The 21,143-nt window shown below is 34.1% G+C and overlaps 1 protein-coding gene and 1 long non-coding RNA gene across 2 annotated transcripts; one reads left to right on the top strand and one right to left on the bottom strand.

Moving 5' to 3' along the window:
• The first annotated feature begins 1,998 nt into the window (after window positions 1-1,998).
• Window positions 1,999-10,355, top strand: LOC134273633 (radial spoke head protein 6 homolog A-like). Its single transcript, XM_062755816.1, has 13 exons — window positions 1,999-2,094; window positions 4,399-4,600; window positions 4,875-5,064; window positions 5,176-5,218; window positions 5,329-5,618; window positions 6,490-6,514; window positions 7,109-7,225; window positions 8,153-8,250; window positions 8,339-8,483; window positions 8,808-8,926; window positions 9,162-9,306; window positions 9,572-9,695; window positions 9,940-10,355. The coding sequence occupies exons 2-13, from the start codon at window positions 4,401-4,403 to the stop codon at window positions 10,172-10,174; spliced, it is 1,731 nt and encodes a 576-aa protein (XP_062611800.1). The 5' UTR covers window positions 1,999-2,094; window positions 4,399-4,400; the 3' UTR covers window positions 10,175-10,355.
• A 296-nt stretch (window positions 10,356-10,651) lies between these two features.
• LOC134273649 (uncharacterized) lies at window positions 10,652-19,290 on the bottom strand. The gene is made up of 3 exons (XR_009993463.1): window positions 18,927-19,290; window positions 13,484-15,083; window positions 10,652-11,101 (listed from the first exon to the last, which is right to left on the bottom strand). It is a non-coding gene; the product is annotated as an uncharacterized LOC134273649 (long non-coding RNA).
• Between the last annotated feature and the right edge of the window lie 1,853 nt (window positions 19,291-21,143).

The following is a 21,143-nucleotide window of genomic DNA, read 5'->3' as shown; positions in this document are numbered from 1 at the left end:
ATAAACTGATCGAATTGACATAATGCAATATATAGATTAAATATACAAATCAAATACTCTTGTAGAATCACGTATTTGTCCCAGTAAATATACCTTTTTCTCAACAATATCATCCTAAGTTACCTTTAAATAATGGACTCTGCCAATGAATACCGGATGTTATTTAGTGGGCGTTAAAATGAAATCCTACAAATACGTGAACATTTTTTTCTCCGGTGCTTGCTGACATCAAAATTCTTACTTAAAAAAATAAATAATTTGTTTTAGTATTTACACACATAGCATAAAAAAATGGGGGTCATTATGCTTCATTTGGTGCTACGGCACATTTCAATGTGACCCTTCTGCACTGAAAATTGTGTCTTTTCAAGTGAAACACAAAGCATTTCTCATCTAATATTTTTTTATCCAAATAATCATGGAACCAAATATTAAACTTTTATTTTATCAAAAAAAAAAAAAAAAAAAAAAAAAAAAAAGATTATGAAAAAGAAAATTAAATTAAATTACCTCGCATAATCACTGAATTAACTGAACTTTCTTCATACAGAAAATGTCATTTTTGTGTATTCACAAAAGAGTTTTTAAAAAGTGGGTCTATGATAGGACGGAAAGTTTTCAGTATTACATTATTACTAAACAGAGTTTTAATTTATTGGCTTTACTTTACTGAACTTTCAGAATGTACTTGCTATATTTTTTTTAATTTAATGTAAAGATATAATAAATAAAAGTCAATTTAATACATATTTCAAGACAAGCATAAAACATTTCACTGCACAAAATAACTTTGTTTGTAGCCTACATTGAATGGTCGTCTCAAGCCACGGTCCGGAGAATGGGAAAATATCGTACATTTTGGCCGTGGTTTGCGAAGAGGCCGCTGGATGGGAATTCTATGAATAAACAATACCGTAAATGCTACAAAATTTTCTTTTTTAAAAAAAATAACCTTCCGCCACATAATATAGTTCTCACTTAGGCCTAATGCTTTTTTATGGAACTTTTCTCTTGGAATTTTAATTGAATAGAATTTAATTTGCATTGTAGAATCTGAATTTATTGTAAGAACTAAATTATGATGTAGAATTTTAGAAATAATGATCCGGACAAAAATCTGCTCAGAAGCTCAGGATTGAACCGCCTTACATGTAAGTTCTAATTGAAACACACTTTTCTTACTTCAAAATATTTAACACTGATTTATTATATGAGCTTATTGCTCTGAATTCTCATATACTTTTCTGTTTCACCACAAAGTCTGTCGAAAACAAAAAAATATGAAGTAGGGAATTTATTTCACTCTATAAAATGATTAATCATGAAATTCAACTTTTGGTCTTTTTGACCTTAAGGGTCTTTCTTAATTCAGTTAAAAAGTTTCATCACCATAATTTTCCATATCACAAAAGCTCAGAGAGAACTAAACTGAGTTATTTTCTTGAAGCATTTCATGCGATTTCTAAATTTTATCTGTGACATTTGGCGTTTTGACATCGCGAAGAACTTTCATGAAAGCATAGAAAGTACAGTGTGAGGGATTACACAGGTGCCGGATTAGACAGTGTTCACTGTAATAATGGTATTCAATTGCACTGCAAAAGCTTGTGGGAATTTTGAGATAACTGTCTATATAGACTGAGTGTCACACAGAGACAGAATGAAAGACCGACAGACAGACGGACGGTCAGACCTATATTATTATTACTATTCCCCACATTTTGCAGAACCGATACACTGTAGAAAAGACCTGGCCCCAGGTGCTACTGAAGACAAACCCCTTCTTTTTCGTTTACCTATATGGCTTCCCGTCTCATTTTAAAAACAATTTGATATTATTGATTTGCATATAAAAATTGAAATGAAACAAAAAAAAAAATACCATTAACATTGAAGGTTTATTTGTAGAAACCGATGTATTAAAATCTTTAGCTTTCTCAACTGTACTGAACTTGTCCGTTTTACTTACAATTCTGTTATCTCGTTGTTAAGCGCTCTTAATCAAGCAGTACGAATTGAATGTTATCACTGATTTTTGTTAATGTTTGTCTTTCTGTTTTCTCCACAGTTACAAGTTAGCTGTCTACAGATTAGGTATGTACAGTTTTCCCTAATTTTTGACCAACAGCATACGATCATATCATGCATGTGCATTTAATATTTCATTTCATAAAACAATACGAAAATGTCAATCTACGACATGAAGTGCAGGGCTTGTTTGTGTATGTAGAACCGGGAGGGGGGGGGGGCACAGAATATGAAAAATAAATTACGACAGGATCAATGTCATATTTAAAGAACAGTATTTAAAAAAATAATCTATATACTAGTAAATGCTTATATATTGTGTTAAAATGGCCATAGGAACGGGGGGGGGGCACACAAGTCACGGAATTTTCGGTAGTTGATAGTGCCCCCAGACTGAAATGTTTGGTTGTGCCGCCCCCCCCCCCCCCCTCATTATTAGGACTCCTTTCTTGCAGTATTCTAGTTCCTCATCAGTGAACTTCTTATATGAACTGTTTACCAACGATAATGATTTATTACAAAATGGATATTGATGGCATCCATTAATGACACTTTTGTTTAAGATGAATCAAATGATTAATTAATGCCAGAATTGGACCCATTGGTGCTTATATTACTAATAATACATGTAGCTGGATTCCGGACCCATTGCAGGTCAGGGTAATGATAACGAAATTTAAATAAAGCATGATCTTGACCCCCCCCCCCCCATTGCGAAACACAAAACATGATTAAACCGATGTTCATACATTTTAAGAAAAGTACTTTTTCATCCCCTCCATTAATTATGCCCCCTTCGAAGAAGGGAGGGCATATTGCTTTGCTGCTGTCTGTCGGTCGGTCTGTCGGTCCACTTTGTTTCCGTTCATTTTCTTTACAACCGATGCACATATTGAAATGAAATTTGGTATACAGATATATCAGATTAATATCTATGTCCAGTTCTGTTTTGAATTTGATCGCGCCATTTTTCACAGAGTTATGCCCCTTGGACTTAAAAATTTTCAGTTTCCGTTCATTTTCTTTGCAGAGGTTGCACATACTGAAATGAAACTTAGTATACAGATTTTTCAGATGAATACCTAGGCCAAGTTCTGTTTTGGGTACGATCGTGCCATTTTTTACAGAGTTATGCTCATTGGACTTAGAAAAAATCCAATTATTTGCAGTTTCCGTTCATTTTCTTCACAGCGGTTGCAAATACTGGAATGAAATTTGGTATATACAGATTTACCAGATGAATATCTAGGTCAAGTTCTGTTTTGGGTATGATCGCGCCATTTTTGACAAAGTTATGCCCTTTTGGACTTAGAAAAATTCCAATTTGGGGGGAGGGGGGTATGGGTGTTTAACAAACATCTCTTGTTTTTTTTGAGAGTTTCTTTTTTTAAATGATTGGGAAAAAAATCTTAATTTGATTAAGGGGACATGGCAATTCCATTTTCATTATATAAACGTGGACATTGCATTACAAGTTGGGATTCATTCCTTGTATTGTTTCTGTTGTATTGCAACTATAAATCAATAGATGCATTGGTACGTGTTATTCTATGGGGTTTTTTGAGACAACAATCTGTTGGAATTTCAGTGGATAAGAGTAATAATTATAACCCTGTATTAGCAGACCTTTGAAGCAAAAAATGTTCAAAAACTTTTACATGAATAGAAGTCTCTTGTTGTGACTTTCAATTTGGTTTTCAAAATTCAAGAAATTTTTAGAAAATTTGAAATCAGTTCTTCACAAAGTTAAAAATTTACTCACCTTAATATTGTCACTGGTCATTTGCAGAAGTATTTTGTTAAAAAATATTTTGAGTGAACTCTCATGTATTCTTAAGTTGATATTAAAAAGATGCTTAAGTTTCTGATTGCCAATATCTATGTGGTGTTTGGAGACCAGGCCGTGGTCGTCCAACGATCTGTCGGAATTCCCATGGGTATCAATTTCACCCCATTGTAAGTAAACGGTTAACCTAGGCCAGGAAGTCCGAAGATTTCATTTGATTTCTTAAAGGAGATTTTTAAATGACACCACAGATTTCTCACAGTCTTAATTCTCTATCCTTCATAGTGGGCGTGATCCTTCAGTTGAACAGATTAGAATCCCCTTCACCCTTTGCTTTGCAGCAAGGTTGGATTGGTTTTGGAGAAAAATCAAAAATACAAAAAGTTTATAGACGGCAGAGGATAGATGACATACGTGACAAACGGACATCAAGATGGGCACCTGTCACTTTACGATAAGAAAAGCTCACTTGAGATTTCGGCTTAAATAAAAAAAAATCACCCTGGCAGATTTCAAAATTGTATCTTTTTCTTTCACAGTAAACTCCTTACTTGATTAACAGCTCTGTTTCAATCCCATTTAAGGAATGAAGGGAGAGTCGAGGAAAGTTAGAGGTCGTAGCAACATTCCGCATGATGATACCATCAGCGAAGATACAGAGACGAAAGAGCGACGATATGACGAGGAGGAGGAAGAGGAGTTCCGAGTGTTAACTCTAGAGGAGCAACGATGTGTCAACGCCAAGCTGTTTTTGATGCGGGAAGGAAGCGAGGACGGTCAGAACTTGTAAGTTACTAGTACCTTTAAACAGACGACAAGAACAATGCAAAGAGGAGCTCCTCCCACAAAGAGCATATCTTTTTACCAAGACATCGATCCCGACACAAATTACATCACTTCCGTTTCACACAGAACATAAAGCACCCACAAACAAACAAACACACGATTGCTTAACTATATCTCCCCCAACTCCCTTGCGAGAGGATTTTTAATACATTGTAATTCCAGACTCAAGCTTAAAAAATGCATGACAAACTATTGTCTGATTAATACACTCTAGGTACAACCATCTAAGCACCCTTTTGTCACGTGTTCTGGGTGACGAGTCTAACGAAGCTCTGGACAGATTGGAGACAGACAGCAAGACATACAAAAGAGAAAGGTTTGCTTACAAGGAACCGTACATCAAGGACGATCCGGGAAAGACACCGACTGAAGTTCTAGCACATGCACAATGGCGAATGGTTAAGGTAAAGAAAAGGGAAACATGAAATAATTTATTAAGAAATTTGCTGTGTTAAGTACAATATACTGTTTCCCGAAAAAAAATGATTTAAGTAATTATATCAATAATGTTTTAGACCGCTTGTGGTGATCCAAAGTTCATACCAAATGAAAGTTTTGGTAAGTACATAAATTATCTTTTACTTTAGTGCGAATGGAATAAAATACATGTATATACTTTGCTTGCACAGCTTTTTTGAATTCTACTATATGTCGGAACTCCATCACAGATTTACCGGACGAGGATGAAGATGACATTTATCGTCTGATACCAGACTTGATGAAACAGGCGCTGTTTTTTGAGCAAGCTGGAGTCGGTCTTCCTAGAGAAGAGTTCATCCGGATTTCGGTAGCCATGAGAGAACTGGTGGAAAACTGGCCTATCGAAACCTTGAGGTTCTGGGGAAAGATGATGGGTACGCGGAAAAATTACTATGTCGTTGAGACAGAATTCAAAGATGGCGAATATGACAGTGATTTCAGTGACGAAGAGGAAGAGGATAAGTCATCGAACGACAAGGTAGGCGAAAAATTCCTAAAAGCAGCACGGAATGCAATTCATGGAAAAATTAGAATCACAATAGTTTGAACAAATGTAATAATATATTACATGTAATAATATAATATATTATAAATTACATGTGTTATTGACATAGAACGACATACCCCTGATCCCCGGGGCATAAAACAGTGAAATGGTAAAGGTGTCTTAAAAGTCAGAGAGTTTATAGACCTGTGATAGATTTGTTAACTTTACGATCAAATGAAAAAATCTGCGACTGAAAACAAATGGTTCAGTACGGAATCACGTAAACAGATAGAGGTCTAAAACGGCAAATAGATGGTCCAAAATAAAACTGCACGATACCCTGGAAGTAAAAAGCAGGGATTCCAGAAAAGGTCATTAGACTACATATATAGACCAAAGACATAACTCATAACAAATGACTGTTGCAGAGAATAATACTACGTCAAAGCAAGTATCAACCAAAATCATATGTTATTTAAAAAACACCAACCATTCATACAAAAATCAAGGGGAAGGAGGGGAAGGGTCCCATCAAATTGGAAGATAATATTCAAATCAAATGTTCCCAAGAGGCAAAGAATGATATAATCTGGAGAAAAAAATCGTAATAAAAACTAATTCTCTAAAATGACAGCATTTTTCCACCAAAAACAAGTTAATGTTTCATAGGGCTGTCGAATTATTAGAAAAAAGAATGCATCTTAAAACATGACGCGTCACCAAATTCATGATGGTGATTAATGTACTTTTTGGTTTACTTTCTGCAAAAAAGATAAAATGTTTAGTGTTCTAGGACAACTCATAGATCTTAACAAATCGGGCTGAAGAATTTATCTTTATTCTTTTCATTTCTATATTTAAGATAGAAGATAGCATGATATTCGATGGTATGTATATTTTAAACTAGAAAAAGCTAGATTGTGATTTGTCGTTTTTTATTTGTATTGATAAATCGAGTATCTTTTAGAGTGCTATATAAAGAAATAAATAGAGCTCTTAATGAGCAACAGTAGGAACAAATAACAAAGCAACACTCTTACGATAACCGTATTTGATTTTGACTTATGATAAGCTTATTTATCAATTTCAAATTCTCGTATCATATATAACTGCTTGCTAACGTACAACATTGTTCACAATAATTCTACCATATCAATTTCCCCGACAATCTTTATGACGTCTTGGTATTCAATTCGTCTTCTGATCAGAAATATGTAAAACAAATTACTTATTATATTGTGGAAGACGGAACAAATTATGCTTATCTTTGGAAATCATTCAGTTGATTATTTTTGACGTTTAAAGAAATAAAAAGCTATAACATATCGAGAACGACATTCCAGCACTGAAATGCCGACTGCGTGTTTCATCACGTATAAGAACAACATGAAAGATTGCAGAAATGGGAAAATGAAGCAATAAGAAAACTAATACATCAACTCACAGTAAGAAATATTTTACCTAACAATCAATACTTCCAGATGAGTCCACGACTGTTACAGAGGAAATCAAACCCTATTATAAGCCGCCACCCAGAATCCCTTGTGAGAGCCTAGGGACCGGTCTCAACAAGCATATATACTTTGTCTGTAACGAACGTAAGTTCTTCATAAACTAGGTTTTATTGGATTCAAAGACTTCCAGATACGTAAACTGTAGTGCATAATACGTTTATGTAAAAGGTTTAAAAAGGATTTTGAAGAGAACAGGAGGCCTGTGGGCCACAACTCTCACCTGAGTAACTTTAGCCAAGCTGTCCTTCACCAGATTTTCCATTTGCAATACCTGTTGTGGCCTAGGGGGTCATGGTTTGGACAATCTAGAATTTAAAATCTACACTACCCAAGGATGCTTCCACATAAGTTTCAGCTTTTCTGGTCTAGTGGTTCTTGAGAAGAACTTGTTTTTTAAAAAATCCTATATATTTCAAGGTAAAATGGATTCCCTACTGTGGCCCCCAAATACCCCCAGGGCTCATAGTTTGAACAATATAGAATCAACACTACCCCAGGATGCTTCCATATAAGTTTAAGCTTTTCTGGCCCAGTGGTTATTGAGAAGATTTTTTTAATGACCCCATCATTTTTTCGTCTTTTCTTGGTCATCTCCCATTGTAAGGAGGCTGGGTCCTTCAGTTTAAGACTTTAAACTCCTATTTACCCAAGGATGGTTTAACCACGTCTGATTAAAATTGGCCCAGTGGTTCTTGAGAAGATGTCGAAAATGTGAAAAGTTTACAGACGGACGGAAGACAGACAACGGGTGATCAGAAAAGCTCATTTGAGCTTTCTGCTCAGATAAGTTAATAAAATGATTCAGATCATGTTAAGATATTTTGACGACTGTATCCTTATTATTTTTTCTTTGTGTTTTGGAAAATTCCGTCTAGTTGTCTGCAAAAGGACATATCTCGTAGTCTTCTCCTGTATTGCTAGCAGCTTTATCTTTGAAAGATATAAAAACAGAGTTCATTCGATAGTCAAGTAAGTTTCCTTTTTATATTGATTACGCTTGTTTATTTTCAGCTGGATTACCTTGGACACGCCTTCCACACATTAACCCTGCACAAATTGTCGTAGCCAGGAAAATAAGACATTTCTTCACTGGGGACCTCAATGAGCAGGCAAGAAACATTGTACAGATTTTATAAGACTCGTATTTTCCCTGCAAAAGCTGATATTTAAATAAAATTGGAGTTTTGGTCTTTGTAGATTGTGAGTCATCCTCCATTTCCTGGCCTGGAGAAGAATTACTTGCGTGCGCAAATTGCGCGTATCAGTGCCGCCACAACTGTATCACCAATCGGTTATTTCCGGTTTGACGACAATGAAGAAGAGGAAGACGCAGAAGAATCGGGTTCGGGATTAGGATGTTTTTGATAAGATCAAATGAGTCATGCAGTCTAAAAAAATACAATTTCCACTAAAAGGACCTAGCTGCTTTATAAAATACTTGTAAACTTTTCCTAGAAATGATTTCAATGCAACTTCGTTTCACTCTCACTGTAAATAGTTTTGAAGTCATTCAAATTTGTTTTGTTTTTTTTCGTTGGGATCCTATATACATTCTATACACGCAAAGAAAAAAAGAAGATATTTATCAACAAAATATTTTAACTCTAGTTATAAATAAAATTCTGATAATTAACTCCATTTTTAAAATGCATATATATATTTTCAGGAACAAACGGCAGAAATAATTGTATCATTGACCAGGAGTTCGAAGGAATGCCATTACGGGATCTTTGTGACCCAACAGGACAAACTTGGTGCCATCACATGCAGTCCATTTTACCTCAGGTATGCACTCATACTTCAATTTGGGATAGTACAGACATGTTACTCTAAATAAGTTGTATTTTAAACTCAGCAAGAGAAACAAGTGTACAAATGTAAAAAAAAAAAAATCTTTATACATGTATATGTATAAGCCACGGAATTTAATCTGTTCTCACTTTCTCCGAATCCTTTGAGAGAGCAAGAATTCATACTTTGATAGACCATTGAAACCAGCATTTAATAAATTGTTATACAGGGTAGAAACACGTGGCATAACCCGATGGAGGGGAAGTCAGGCGAGGGAGCTGAAGAAGATTCTGACGAGGAAGAACGAAACGAACCTGATGAACCGGAACCGGAAGTAGGCCCGCCATTATTGACACCAGCTTCAGAAGATAAACGTATGACACTCTCATAAAATCGGACCACTATTACACATATTAAAGAGAGCTTGTTCTGTGAAACGTAATATAACCACAAATGATTTTTTTTTAATTCAAAACGTAAATAATATATTATGACAGGAACATCCACAGCCGTCAAAATGGTCTATCGCGTATCACGAGTGGTTACAGACGTGTTTGGCCCCAGAAGATCATAAAAATTATGAATAGGAAACTCAATTAAGTAGTGTCGATTATGGGATATTTCTGTTCAATTTTGTAGCGATAATTGATTCGCCGGCGTGGATAGCCCGGATTTCCTCACGTCTGGTGCCAGAGTTTGCTGTTGCTGTGTTGCAGTCCAATACATGGCCAGGATCATGGACTTTTGGTGCAGAGAGGGGGCGGTAAGTTGTTTGTAATCCAATCAAACCAAAAAAAAATGCAGGAAATTGTCCTGCATTTAATCAGATCTGCCAATCGACATATTTCTATATCACTGGCTATTCACTGCACATTTAATGATTTTATTGGTATAATAGTTTTATCTTGCTTTGAGATCATGTAATCATTTTGTGAGATTAGGCAAATACAACTTTGCATTGTACTTGACAAACAAATTGAATAGGGATAATGAATTGTTCTTTTCAGATACTTCACCTCAATATACATTGGTTGGGGACAGAAAAATCTAGGTGATGCCTTCGAACCGGAACTGCCGCCAGATATTATGGATGAGTTTCCCAGTGGACCGGAAATCACTGAGGCAGACGACCCTTCACCGGAAGAAGAGTCTGCATTTAAGGCTGCATTGGCGGACAAAGAGTTTGATGCTGAGTTTGGCGAAGATCAAGGAGAAGAGGAGACCTCGGATGTGGACGATTAACTCCAAGAGGTTCCGTTGTAGAAGGATTGTGGATGGAAATTGACTTTGTAAACAAAATAAGCTGTTTGAAAATAATAAAAGTTAAAAATATTTTTTGTTTGCAAACAAGATGTTTGTATTCTTCCTAATATATATATATTTCGATGTTTTGACTCTATTGTCGGTAAAATAAAATTTAAAACACGTGTAATGGAGTTAATTTTTAATATTTAATGACGCTAGAAAAAATATAGAGACAAGCAGCTAATAAATATATGCACTTAGATGACTTATTCGACGACTTTCCAGACTTTTTTTCATTTTATCGTTATTCATTAGCTAATACAGACAGCTGATTTATAATCAGTCCAACGACTTATTAACACGCATGCTGATGAACCGTGTTCTAGTACACGACTTATTATACCCCCCCCCTTCCCGTCCCATTCGAATGTGTCATATTTGTACCCCCGAATCTAAGCTATATAATGACATCTAGACAGATTTATTTTTATTTTTCTAAGGCAGCATTTCATATTTACATAGCATATTTTAATACAACCAAATGAATTTTCTATATGTTCGATACAGAGGAAATATCTTGGTCCGGAAGGACTGCTAAACATTTCCTTTTCTTTAAGTTCCTTTCCAATCCCCTTTCCAATTCATTCGACGTTTTATTGTCACAAATGCTAATCCATTGACAATCCCAAAGTCTGATTTATTTTTCTCGTTATTTTAATACAAAGTTAAAGACATGTCACAGATCACCAAAATTGAATTTTCTCCAAGTTGGCAAGACACAACGATGTAGAAATATTTATAGACATGAATAGTTTATGTGAGTACAATGAGGCAAATTGTTGTCACGGTAGTGAGAAAAAATAAAAGTAGTCCGTAAATTCCATATGCTAAAGCAGAGTAGACTTTATCATCTAGCAATGGATCCTGAAAGAAAAAAGTTGATATTTTGAATCCCAACTCTAGAACTCTACATGCAAGAAGATAAAATTGATCAATATATATATGGGATATCATCAGCTATCTCGAAAGCAAAAGTGTATGTATGCTGATCTCATTTAGGAAATTGGCCTTTATTGATGTGAACTAAACGTATATACTCAAACCTGTAGTTACTGAATGAATAACTTATAAACTGACATTGATAACCACTCAAACTGAAATCTTATAATGAGAATATACATGTAACAGGTTGAACAAAATGATTCGATTCTTAGCTGTGGTGACCGAAAAAAATTCTAGAGGGGACGTAATTTATCAAAACATGAAAATCCCTTTGCCAGGAATTCGCCTTTTTTAAAACCGGTTCTCAATTTACATCCTATACTGCAATGCGATTTCTGTTTTTTGGTGCCATACCGATTTAGGGGGCTCAAGTAAAATATTCGGACTTATCCACGATTTTGTAACCACCCTGATTATTATGACATAACCCAGAGGGCTCTGGTGAAAATCAATGAAATATAATAATGATGTTCCCATTCTTCTTTAATGTAAAACTTAAAAAAAAAAAACTGGTGTTCCCATTTCGCTAACGTAAACTCTGAGGTGAATTACAGGGGCTAGGACGCAGATTCGAAGCTCATTTCCTCCCCAATTTTTTCTTCTAAATAATATTATGACTTGATAAAAAAAGTATTAAAATTGTTTATAACTTATTTGAATAAAACTATACGAATTTCGGGACGCGTTCGATTGACACATATTCTCGCAATTTCACAAAATAAACGTCTGATCCACAATATTTTAAAAAGTAGATTTTGTTGTGTATTTATGAAAAATATGTAAAATGTTATCCAGAAAGTTAAGAGTAGAAATGCGAGAAAGCAAAACCAACTCATTTATATTGTCGATCCGCGCTCATTGACGTGTGCAGGCTAAAAAAATGAACACATCAGGTAAGGCCAGGTAAAATTAATCTTTAACACGCTAAAAAATTGGGGCGGGTCCGGATTTATTTTTTACAATTATTAAATTATAAGGATCAACAAAACATGGATGCCTCGTACACATTTTTTTTCATTATGTTAATACAAATATGATTAGATTTAATTCTTTTCATATTCTTTTAAATATTTAAAGAAAATTCTTGCTTTAAAAATTAAATATTTATTGTTAATTAACAAATTATCAAGTACAACATTATACGGCACACCCTGAACAAAATGAGGTGGGGATACCAATAAATTGTGTGTGCGTGACTTAAAATTCTTATTTTGCAAAATCTATATAAATGTTCTATAATTAATCAATTATTTTATATGGAAAATTGTTGTTTTTTTTTAAATATAAAATCATACACAGCTGGAGATCAATATATAACTTATAAATCTCATTTTCCTCACAATTTTTATTTATCACAATCTCTCTAACATACTTGCTCCTGTCAGTGATGGTATTTAGATGTGTTTATGCTATTTTTTCTTCTCTTTTCTCTAAAATACTGACAAATTATCTTTTCCTTACATATTTAAACTGCTTTTATTGCCGATTTTTCTGATTCTTCGATGATTATGCTAATTGTGACGTTTTAACAGACAAGTGAGATAACTCTTAAACTTTGACCCAAATTCTTGCTGAATATAAAAACATGAAATTTTATTAACACCCAAAAATCAAAATAAAAAACATTTCTTTTGTGGGACACTTTATTAGTAATAAATATATAGAAGGATATTTATAAGGGTATAACAAACACGTGTGTTTGACGTGATAGTAGGGAGATTGAAGTTGTTATTTAATTAATAGTAAATAAAATATTCAAATAAGTTCAAATCATTAAACTGAAGTTATTTTTTAAATAAAATTGAAAATTAAAACTGTAAACAATATGGGGCTGTGAACAGGCCACTTTAAAGTTTAAGGCGAGATAGGAACATATAAACATCTAATTAAGTTTTAATAGTATATTATATAGCTGTATTGTTATAAAATTAAAAAATAAGTATCATTAATTTTCTAAAACTGTTGTTGAGATTGCAAAGTACTTTGTACTGTGTATATCATACTGTACATCACAATCGAACACGTCCCAAAAGTAAAAGAAACGTTTACTCTACGGTATCCTCGACAAAATATTTTTTTGCTGAATGTTTAAAGGATTTTTAGATTTTTAAAAAAGTAAATGCTTAAGACATTTTTTTAAAATTGGTTTCAGAAAGATCAATACCTTTTTAAAAGTTTTAAAAACGACTTTTAAACTTGAATAGTACTCCGTCTACTTTATTACGAAAGATGTGGTTAACAATAGATGTATCTGGACTGGTAACATGTTAAAATTAAAATGAATAGGCTGGTCCATATAATTACCGTGAGACTGAGGTGACTGGCGTGTGGACTCGCCGTTTTGTCTTTATGTTGGAGGGTCGTCGCTTGGTTTCCATATTGTTGGTGTCCATTGTGCCTCACTAGGGGCTGACTCGTGCGGGAATCCCGGGGGCTGGAAGTTCTACTGGGGGTGGTAGAATAAGCCTTGTTATCGTGTGACGAAGAAGACGACTGTTTGAGGAGGGTAGCAATAAAATCTTCCTCAGGCTGATCAGGGTAAGAATCCATTGTATGAAATTCACTTTGGAAAGAATGACGAATATGATTTTGCGAACAATTCCGTAAATCTTTCAGATCTACACACCCAATCCATTAAGTGAAAAAATGTTTCCAGCGAGGGACATTAAAATGGTATAGACTTTAGTTGTTGCATATTTGCGTTACTATATTTCTGTCGAAACTTTTAGAAGTTAAATCCAATCACACACAGCCCTCCGTCATTTGTGCAGGTTTACCTCTTACACAAACGGCTTATGCTGTTGACATATTCAATTATCATCCACAAATACAATTGACGGCAGATCAATAAGAAACACATCTGTATATAACCCTCGCCGATAATCCGTATAAACCCTCATGCAATCCTATTAACATGCAATAGCCAAGGCTGAAAGATTTTTGTGAAATTTGCCGTTTTATTTCTCTTCAGAGAGAAAAAAAGCTCGACTGCTCCAGCTTCGTACAAACAATTTAACAGCCTGCCAAAATCAATGAATAATTTACATCTTTATTCTTCGTTTACATTTTGTATTTTGTGAACTGGCCGGGGTCCAAGGAAATGATGATTTCAAACTTTTAATTTCCTCTGCCGTGATATTTTCGTTTACTATATCCGTCTAATGCAAAATGAGCCATAAACAGAAATTAAAGTCCGCCTAGGTTTTGTATCTCGTTTTAAGAGGGCTCATAAACAGGGAATCCAATAACATTTTCTCATTAAGGCCTTCTTTAAATTCAATGTACGTTTGTGTCCGAGAACTGAGAAGTTTGTGATATCATATAAACTGAGCTCTGGCGTGTACGATTCCTCCTCGGATGATTAGCATTAAGGAAGTTTTGCAGGGTTCATTACTTCCGCCCATACCTTGACTGGCGCCTACATGTATTGGGCATTGAAGACTGAAAAGCGATTTCCTACATCACGTTTACAGCCTACATCCTTTACAAAGCAAGTTATATTTTTATAAAATATAAATTGATTACTTTTATGCTGCATTCTCTTTGAGATATTGGACGACAGGTTACAGATCTGATGAAGCTAAGGTTTGCGAAAAAAGCCCTCTGTCTGAGTGAAGAATCTTCAAAGCATCACGACTACATGTCTTTTTGAACTTAGAATAAAATTCTACTCTATTTAAGAAAACAATGATTTCTTTATATTAGTATGAAAATGCATGGTGAACTTTCTCTAAAGCATATAGGTCAAAGTGTTCATAGTGTGAGTTGTAGCAAATCAAGTAGACTTTTCTGTATTTCCGAACACGACCAAGAGAGTAGTCACAATACAGGCGAGAACGAACAAAATGCAGCCGTAAATGCTGTATGCAATGAGGGCGTACTCAGTGTCGTGCATCCAGCGGGGCTGAAAAACAAAATAACGATTGATTATATAAAAGATACAATCTTAAGATTCTGATACTTTAATGTAGATAACTTAAAAAGTCCATTAAAATATTGATATCAATGGTTTTACAAAATACTACAACTGTATAAATATCAGATGGTGTCACGCATCAGAAATTAAAGATTGTTTTATATTACACTAAATATCTAGTTACAACACAGGTATCCTATTAGATACTCCGTCAACTCCTGTGCTGGTTAGATCTATATTAAATCATCAATAATGTGAAAATTAAGAAAATATATTGATCTGCAAACAAAACATTGTGTAAGTCCATTGGTTCATCTATCCATTGTTTTGACATTTAACAAAAATCATTCCTTTGTTTATAACAATGACACACATGAATTAACGATTTCTCAGATGTTCAGATCAGAAAATCACAACAGAACCTTTCTTAAACCTATTTTGACTAAAAAGTGATCTGTCTTCTTTAAGAACATAGCAGCGTAGTTTGAACTCTGTCTTTATTGTTGGAGTTGAAGAGTTCCAATATTTAAAGGAAGCGTGTGCTACATTTTAATGTCTTTATTTAAGCATTGAATTCATATTTTTGGATGTCTTCGGTCCGTTAGCGCGGTATGATAATTTGTCGGCACGGCCAGGTGTGTTATAGGACCGCAGACATCCAAAAATATGAATTCAATGCGTATATTTACATTCTCTAATTTTTGTTCTTCATAATTGCTTATTTCGTTAATCTTTAATGTGAATTTAGCGTCATTCAAAACTGCCGTGGTTAATAGATGTAAGAGCCGTTTGTGACGTCAAATGACGTTAAATGACGTTGCAAAGTTAACTTACGCAAACAAACATTGCGAGGAAAAAAGTGACAAATTAATTCTTAACGCACGTTACGTTAATTTTTACGTTAATTTTTCAGGGTTATAGTTTTTCATTAAATTGAAGTAAAATATTTTACATTTTGGTGTTCCTAGAGTATTGAAATTGCATATAGTTCCTACTATGTATTCTAACGCGCGGTGACAAGGTTTCGCGTGTGTTATAGTAATTTGAACGTCGTGGATTTCTAATGAATTTCATAAGGAAAATCACACTGAATGTAAATATATGCTGTTGTACACTTCATCTTAAACATGTTTGGGTAAAGAAAACCTCTACAATATATGTTTTATAATTTTTGTGTATTTTTCTTTAAATTATAAAAGAATTTTCATCAGTTGATATCTTTTTAAACCCCCTGGTAATGCATGCTGATTTTTTTGGCCTACAAACATTTGATAACATTATAATCTCAAATTAAGAATATCTTGAAAAATTATCAATAGGCAAGGTACGTTGCGTATGTCCTTAAGAGTATTTCTTTGAGCAGTAAATGTAAAATAAACTTAAAGCATTGAAGAACAATTGATCAGTGATGAACCTTTATCACACCAACACGCAGCTAGTTCTTACAATTAATTGTCCCAAAAGAAATGAATTACACTTCAAAGCAATCCAACTTGTTCTGTGTTTTATAGATCACAGAAGTTCGCGTACCTATCAATTTTACCGAAATTTTCATTATATAAAAAATACGTAATACGTATAACAATAACACAAGGAGTGCAACGCATTTTAGGTCACCTGGGAACCCCTCGCTTAATATCAAGGCTGTCGCACAATTAATCTTCAATCGAAAATTATAAAACACAAACCAATCTTTTTGGAAGGGACCATTCTTTATGGCTCTTAATGCATACGATTTCAAACGCATGTTTTACAGCAACAGCGGTGACATTTCTCCATAACTTCGCTCAAATATCCGTTGTCCGCGACGCCATGACATGACGTCACGAGCGCGTCCATTTACCCAGAAAGGAACAAAACTGCCTGAAATGCTAATATAGATGATTGAGGTCATATGCGAAAAGAAACCAGAGACAAGTTAGTAGACATTCAAGAATTTTAAAACGGGGATGTACAAGTACTTGTACTCGTATCTAACCGTAATATCGTTATCTCTAGTTAATTGTGTATGATTGGGTTTTTTTTGGTTCCTTTTGGGTAAATGGACCGCCCGTGACGTCACGTCATGGTGTCGCGGACAACGGTTGCACTCCTTGTGTTATTATTATAGGTATTACGCATTTTTTTTATTTCCTGAAATTTTCGGTAAAATAACTCCTGTGTATAGATAGAATATAATCTTACTGAACTAAATACATGTATTAGGAAAGTTTTTTCCGTCGCCAATAACACAATCTGATTAAAATCAGATCCTTTGATCCGCTCACATAGATCGCTACACTTGTGTAGCGATCTATGTGAGCGGATCAAAGGATCTGATTTTAATCAGATTGCCAATAACACGATTGGTAAAAATGTCATCTGTTATTGCTATCTGAACACATGTTGATTAGGAAAATTGAACATTATGTACATGTATAATCTTTCGAATTCCAAAGAATCATTAAAGAATTGTCTATACCATAGGTTTATAGGCTCTACTATTAAACTTAAAGTAAGGAAAAATTCACCATTTTTCCTCAAACAGATTTTATTTTATCAAATAAACTGAAAACAGTCTCTTTTTCAATTCCGATAAAACGGACAATTTGATGATTAATCTAAAATGAAAATCTTGGGAGTTGAGAGTATTTATATAAATAATATTCCATATTTTATTTTGTAAATTATTTGATAATTTAGTCCGAAATATCTGACGTTTTCCAGGCTTTTTTAACGATTTTGATATTTTAAGTTTTCTTGGCACGTAAAATATCAAAATTGTAAAAAATCCTTGAAAACGTCAGTTATTTGGGAATAATTTAATTCTGTTTGTATTCTTGTCTCTAATTGGTTGATTTCCAAAAAGGAACGCATAACATTTTGTATAATCTGGTTTGGTATGGGGACACACCCCCTTGACAACCAGCTGAATCATCTGTATCCATCAATCCCATCATTTCCAGTCCTTCGGATTCATGAAAAATTCCAGATTTAATGAATGTACCTTTAACTTCAAACAGTTGCTTGATCTTACCTCATGTAAACAAGCATCATGGCTGCTAGAACTATGTATCAGTTTTTACCTCCCCTTGCTTCCCATCACTTCCGTTACTACGGTTGTATTATTGCGCGGTAAATTTGAACTAATAAAAACAACACAATTTTACATCCCCAGTTGTTTAATTATTTTAAAATCAAATTATAAGGAATGACTCTAATTCTTGGCCAGATTATCGAGTATAATATGGTTTGGGTCAGTTTACGCTTTTTTATAATCCGCTTCGCGGATTATAAAGCGTAAACTGACCCAAACCATATTATACTCGATAATCTGGCCAAGAATTAGAGTCATTCCTTAATTATTTCACAATTATATTTTAGAAAGGAACTTCCTCAAAATAAATATACAAACATGAAGCTGGGAAATAGAGTATTCTTCGCGTTCAAGCCCGCATTTTTAAAAGAATTGCTGCAATGTTAATTCATATAGCATATATTTTGTTAAAATATTGGATCGGATCATAGACGCTGGATCGAATGGGGTTAATGAATTGAACAGCAGGTAAGATATAAAGATAAATATGCCTCGTATAATTCTCTAGGAAAAGTCTTCAACAGTTATCAGACATAAACTCATTTCAAACAAAAGTGTAATATTCCGAATATATCTATTAAATAGAATCAAAGAAGACATTATTTGAGCAGGAGGGGGTTATATATAATTGTCATGTTGTAAATTTTGATTTACTTAAGTTATTTTCTTCTCCACAAAAACAATGATTTGAACACTTTAAAAAAATCAACTCTGTTTGACCATTCCAATAAAAGTCTCATATTTTAAAACCAAACCTCTGAGGTCCGGGCAGGGGCGGTGTCGTAAGTCACAGAAATATCCAAAGTCGAGTCCCACATCCCCGATATCTCGGGACTTCTCAAGTTTTGGTAGGAATTGGAGGCGCATGGTTTGTCAACAGACGGCGAAGCTCTTCTTTGTGGTTCAGGGGAATTTCCCGAGTTTCGGAGTAAAGCGCTGACGAAGTCTTCCTCCATCTGAGAGACACATTCGTTCTACATCCAACTTTGCCCGGACATACCTTTGTTGTGATTTACTTCTGTCTGATTCTGGTTTAAGTGTACATTAATTGACGTCACGTGTGCAGCACGGAAACATACATCTACCGAGGTACAGGGTTTCTGACATCGCAGAGATAGAAATCTACATCGCATTGACCAATATCAAACCAAAAGCAGATCTCTCTCTCTCGATCTCTAAAATCATGAAAGATAAGGTCACGAGGTCAAAAATCATATAATATACATGTTGTAATCCCTATGATTTCTCATTTAAAAGTTATAACAGACTGCATGGGGTAATTTTTTTTTAAATTAGGTCAAATTTTCAAGGTCAAGTGCTCAAATATCAGATAAAAGTCTTATCTTTTCTGATTAAAAAGTCATAACATATGTTGATATTTTTAATAAAGTCAAGGTAAAAATCATATTATACTATTTTTGGAAAGGTCTTGTCATAGATATGAAAGTCCTATCTTTCTCTCATTCAAAAGTTATGACCAAGGTTAATGTTGTTGTTTTTTGTGACAGGCAGGTCAAACTGACACTGAGATGAGATTCAATGTCCCCCTCAAAAACAGGGGGGGTGTGTGAATTTATTAGAAACATTAGTGTGATACGAATATTAAATTTACAAAATGTTAAAAAATTGTAAACTTTCCTGTGATGTTCAAAATGTTACCTTTCTCCAACCATCCTTGTTTAAATATTTACAACTTTTCGTCTCTTTAAATTCCATTATTGTGAAATTTTGAATGAAAAATGAAAATATATGCAGTTAATGTTATTCATTTTACTCTATTCAAGATGACAAAGTTTTTTTTTCAAGATTTTTGACAAAAGATTGTTATTTGTCATCGGTCCTTATTAAAATTTGAATATTCCAATTCCAATATTTGAATATTTGAATATTGAATATTGAGCTAGGTTGTATTGTGCAAGCCAGTTGGAATTGCAGAAAGAGATGTTTCATCCAAATGTAAAATGATTTTTGTCAGTAAATTTGATTAACAAAGGTAACATTTAATATGGTTGTGTCCCTAATAATTTCTTCCAATTTTTGATTGGAATTTCTGCTAAGTTATGCCTCCTCACCTTGAAATTGCATTCTGGGACCTATAAATTGCACTTTATTAACATTTCTTAAAACATAGAGCACATGTCCCCATTCCTGCCAATTATTTAAACAATTTATTGAACCTGATATATACTCCCTTTAATGTTTGAAATAATTGCTTTACAAACTGTATATATGAATATATATATAAAGTTTTGCAGAAAAACCTTTTTGCATCTTTTCCTACAGGGTAGTTTACGCATTGTTGCGCTTTGATGAATAACCGGCCTCCGGGCATTGATCGTCGAGGATGTTTTTCATCATTTACTCAAGTAAACGGTGAATGACAATTAGTGCATCACAAAACTATTTAAGCTTGTCTCATGTGACACCTTTTTGCCGCATGGAGAGTGGGGGTGAGGTAGTGGGGATTAACAAAGCACTTCAGAACTTTCAGTTATCAAAATATTTTTAACAAAATAAAAATAATTGGTAGAAATAGGAAATGAAAGTTGAAAAAAGTGTACAGATGGTAATCTCTGTGTAACGATTTGTCCAAATAAATCTTATAAATATCATAAGTTTTCACAAACAAATGATACATGTACATAAATAAGATTCTACAATTAAAAGTTGTAAATCATGAAATTTTCCATTTGAGTACAATTTATTACAGTTTGATGGCGTTTTTTTTTTTATTTTCTATTTTAAATAAACCTTTCTTTGACTTATCAGTAACTCACTGGAAAACAAGCAGTTTAATACAGAACAAGATGTCCTGGGTTCTTTGAAATACTGATGTCCCCTGCATGGCAGCTTTTGACGAAGGTTGAAATTTCCCTAATGCGAGTCGAACTCAAAGGTCAGGGGATAAAATATTTTGTTACCAGAGGACTTGTTCTCAGCGAATATACCTGTGAAATATGAAAGCCCAAGTA

Source organism: Saccostrea cucullata, unplaced genomic scaffold (assembly GCF_032062105.1).
Source record: "Saccostrea cucullata isolate Sc308-1 unplaced genomic scaffold, CSIRO_AGI_Scuc_v1 ctg211, whole genome shotgun sequence".
NCBI lineage: Eukaryota > Metazoa > Mollusca > Bivalvia > Ostreida > Ostreidae > Saccostrea > Saccostrea cuccullata.
Note: the sequence above shows the minus strand (reverse complement) of the source record. Positions and strands in the feature narration are given on the sequence as shown.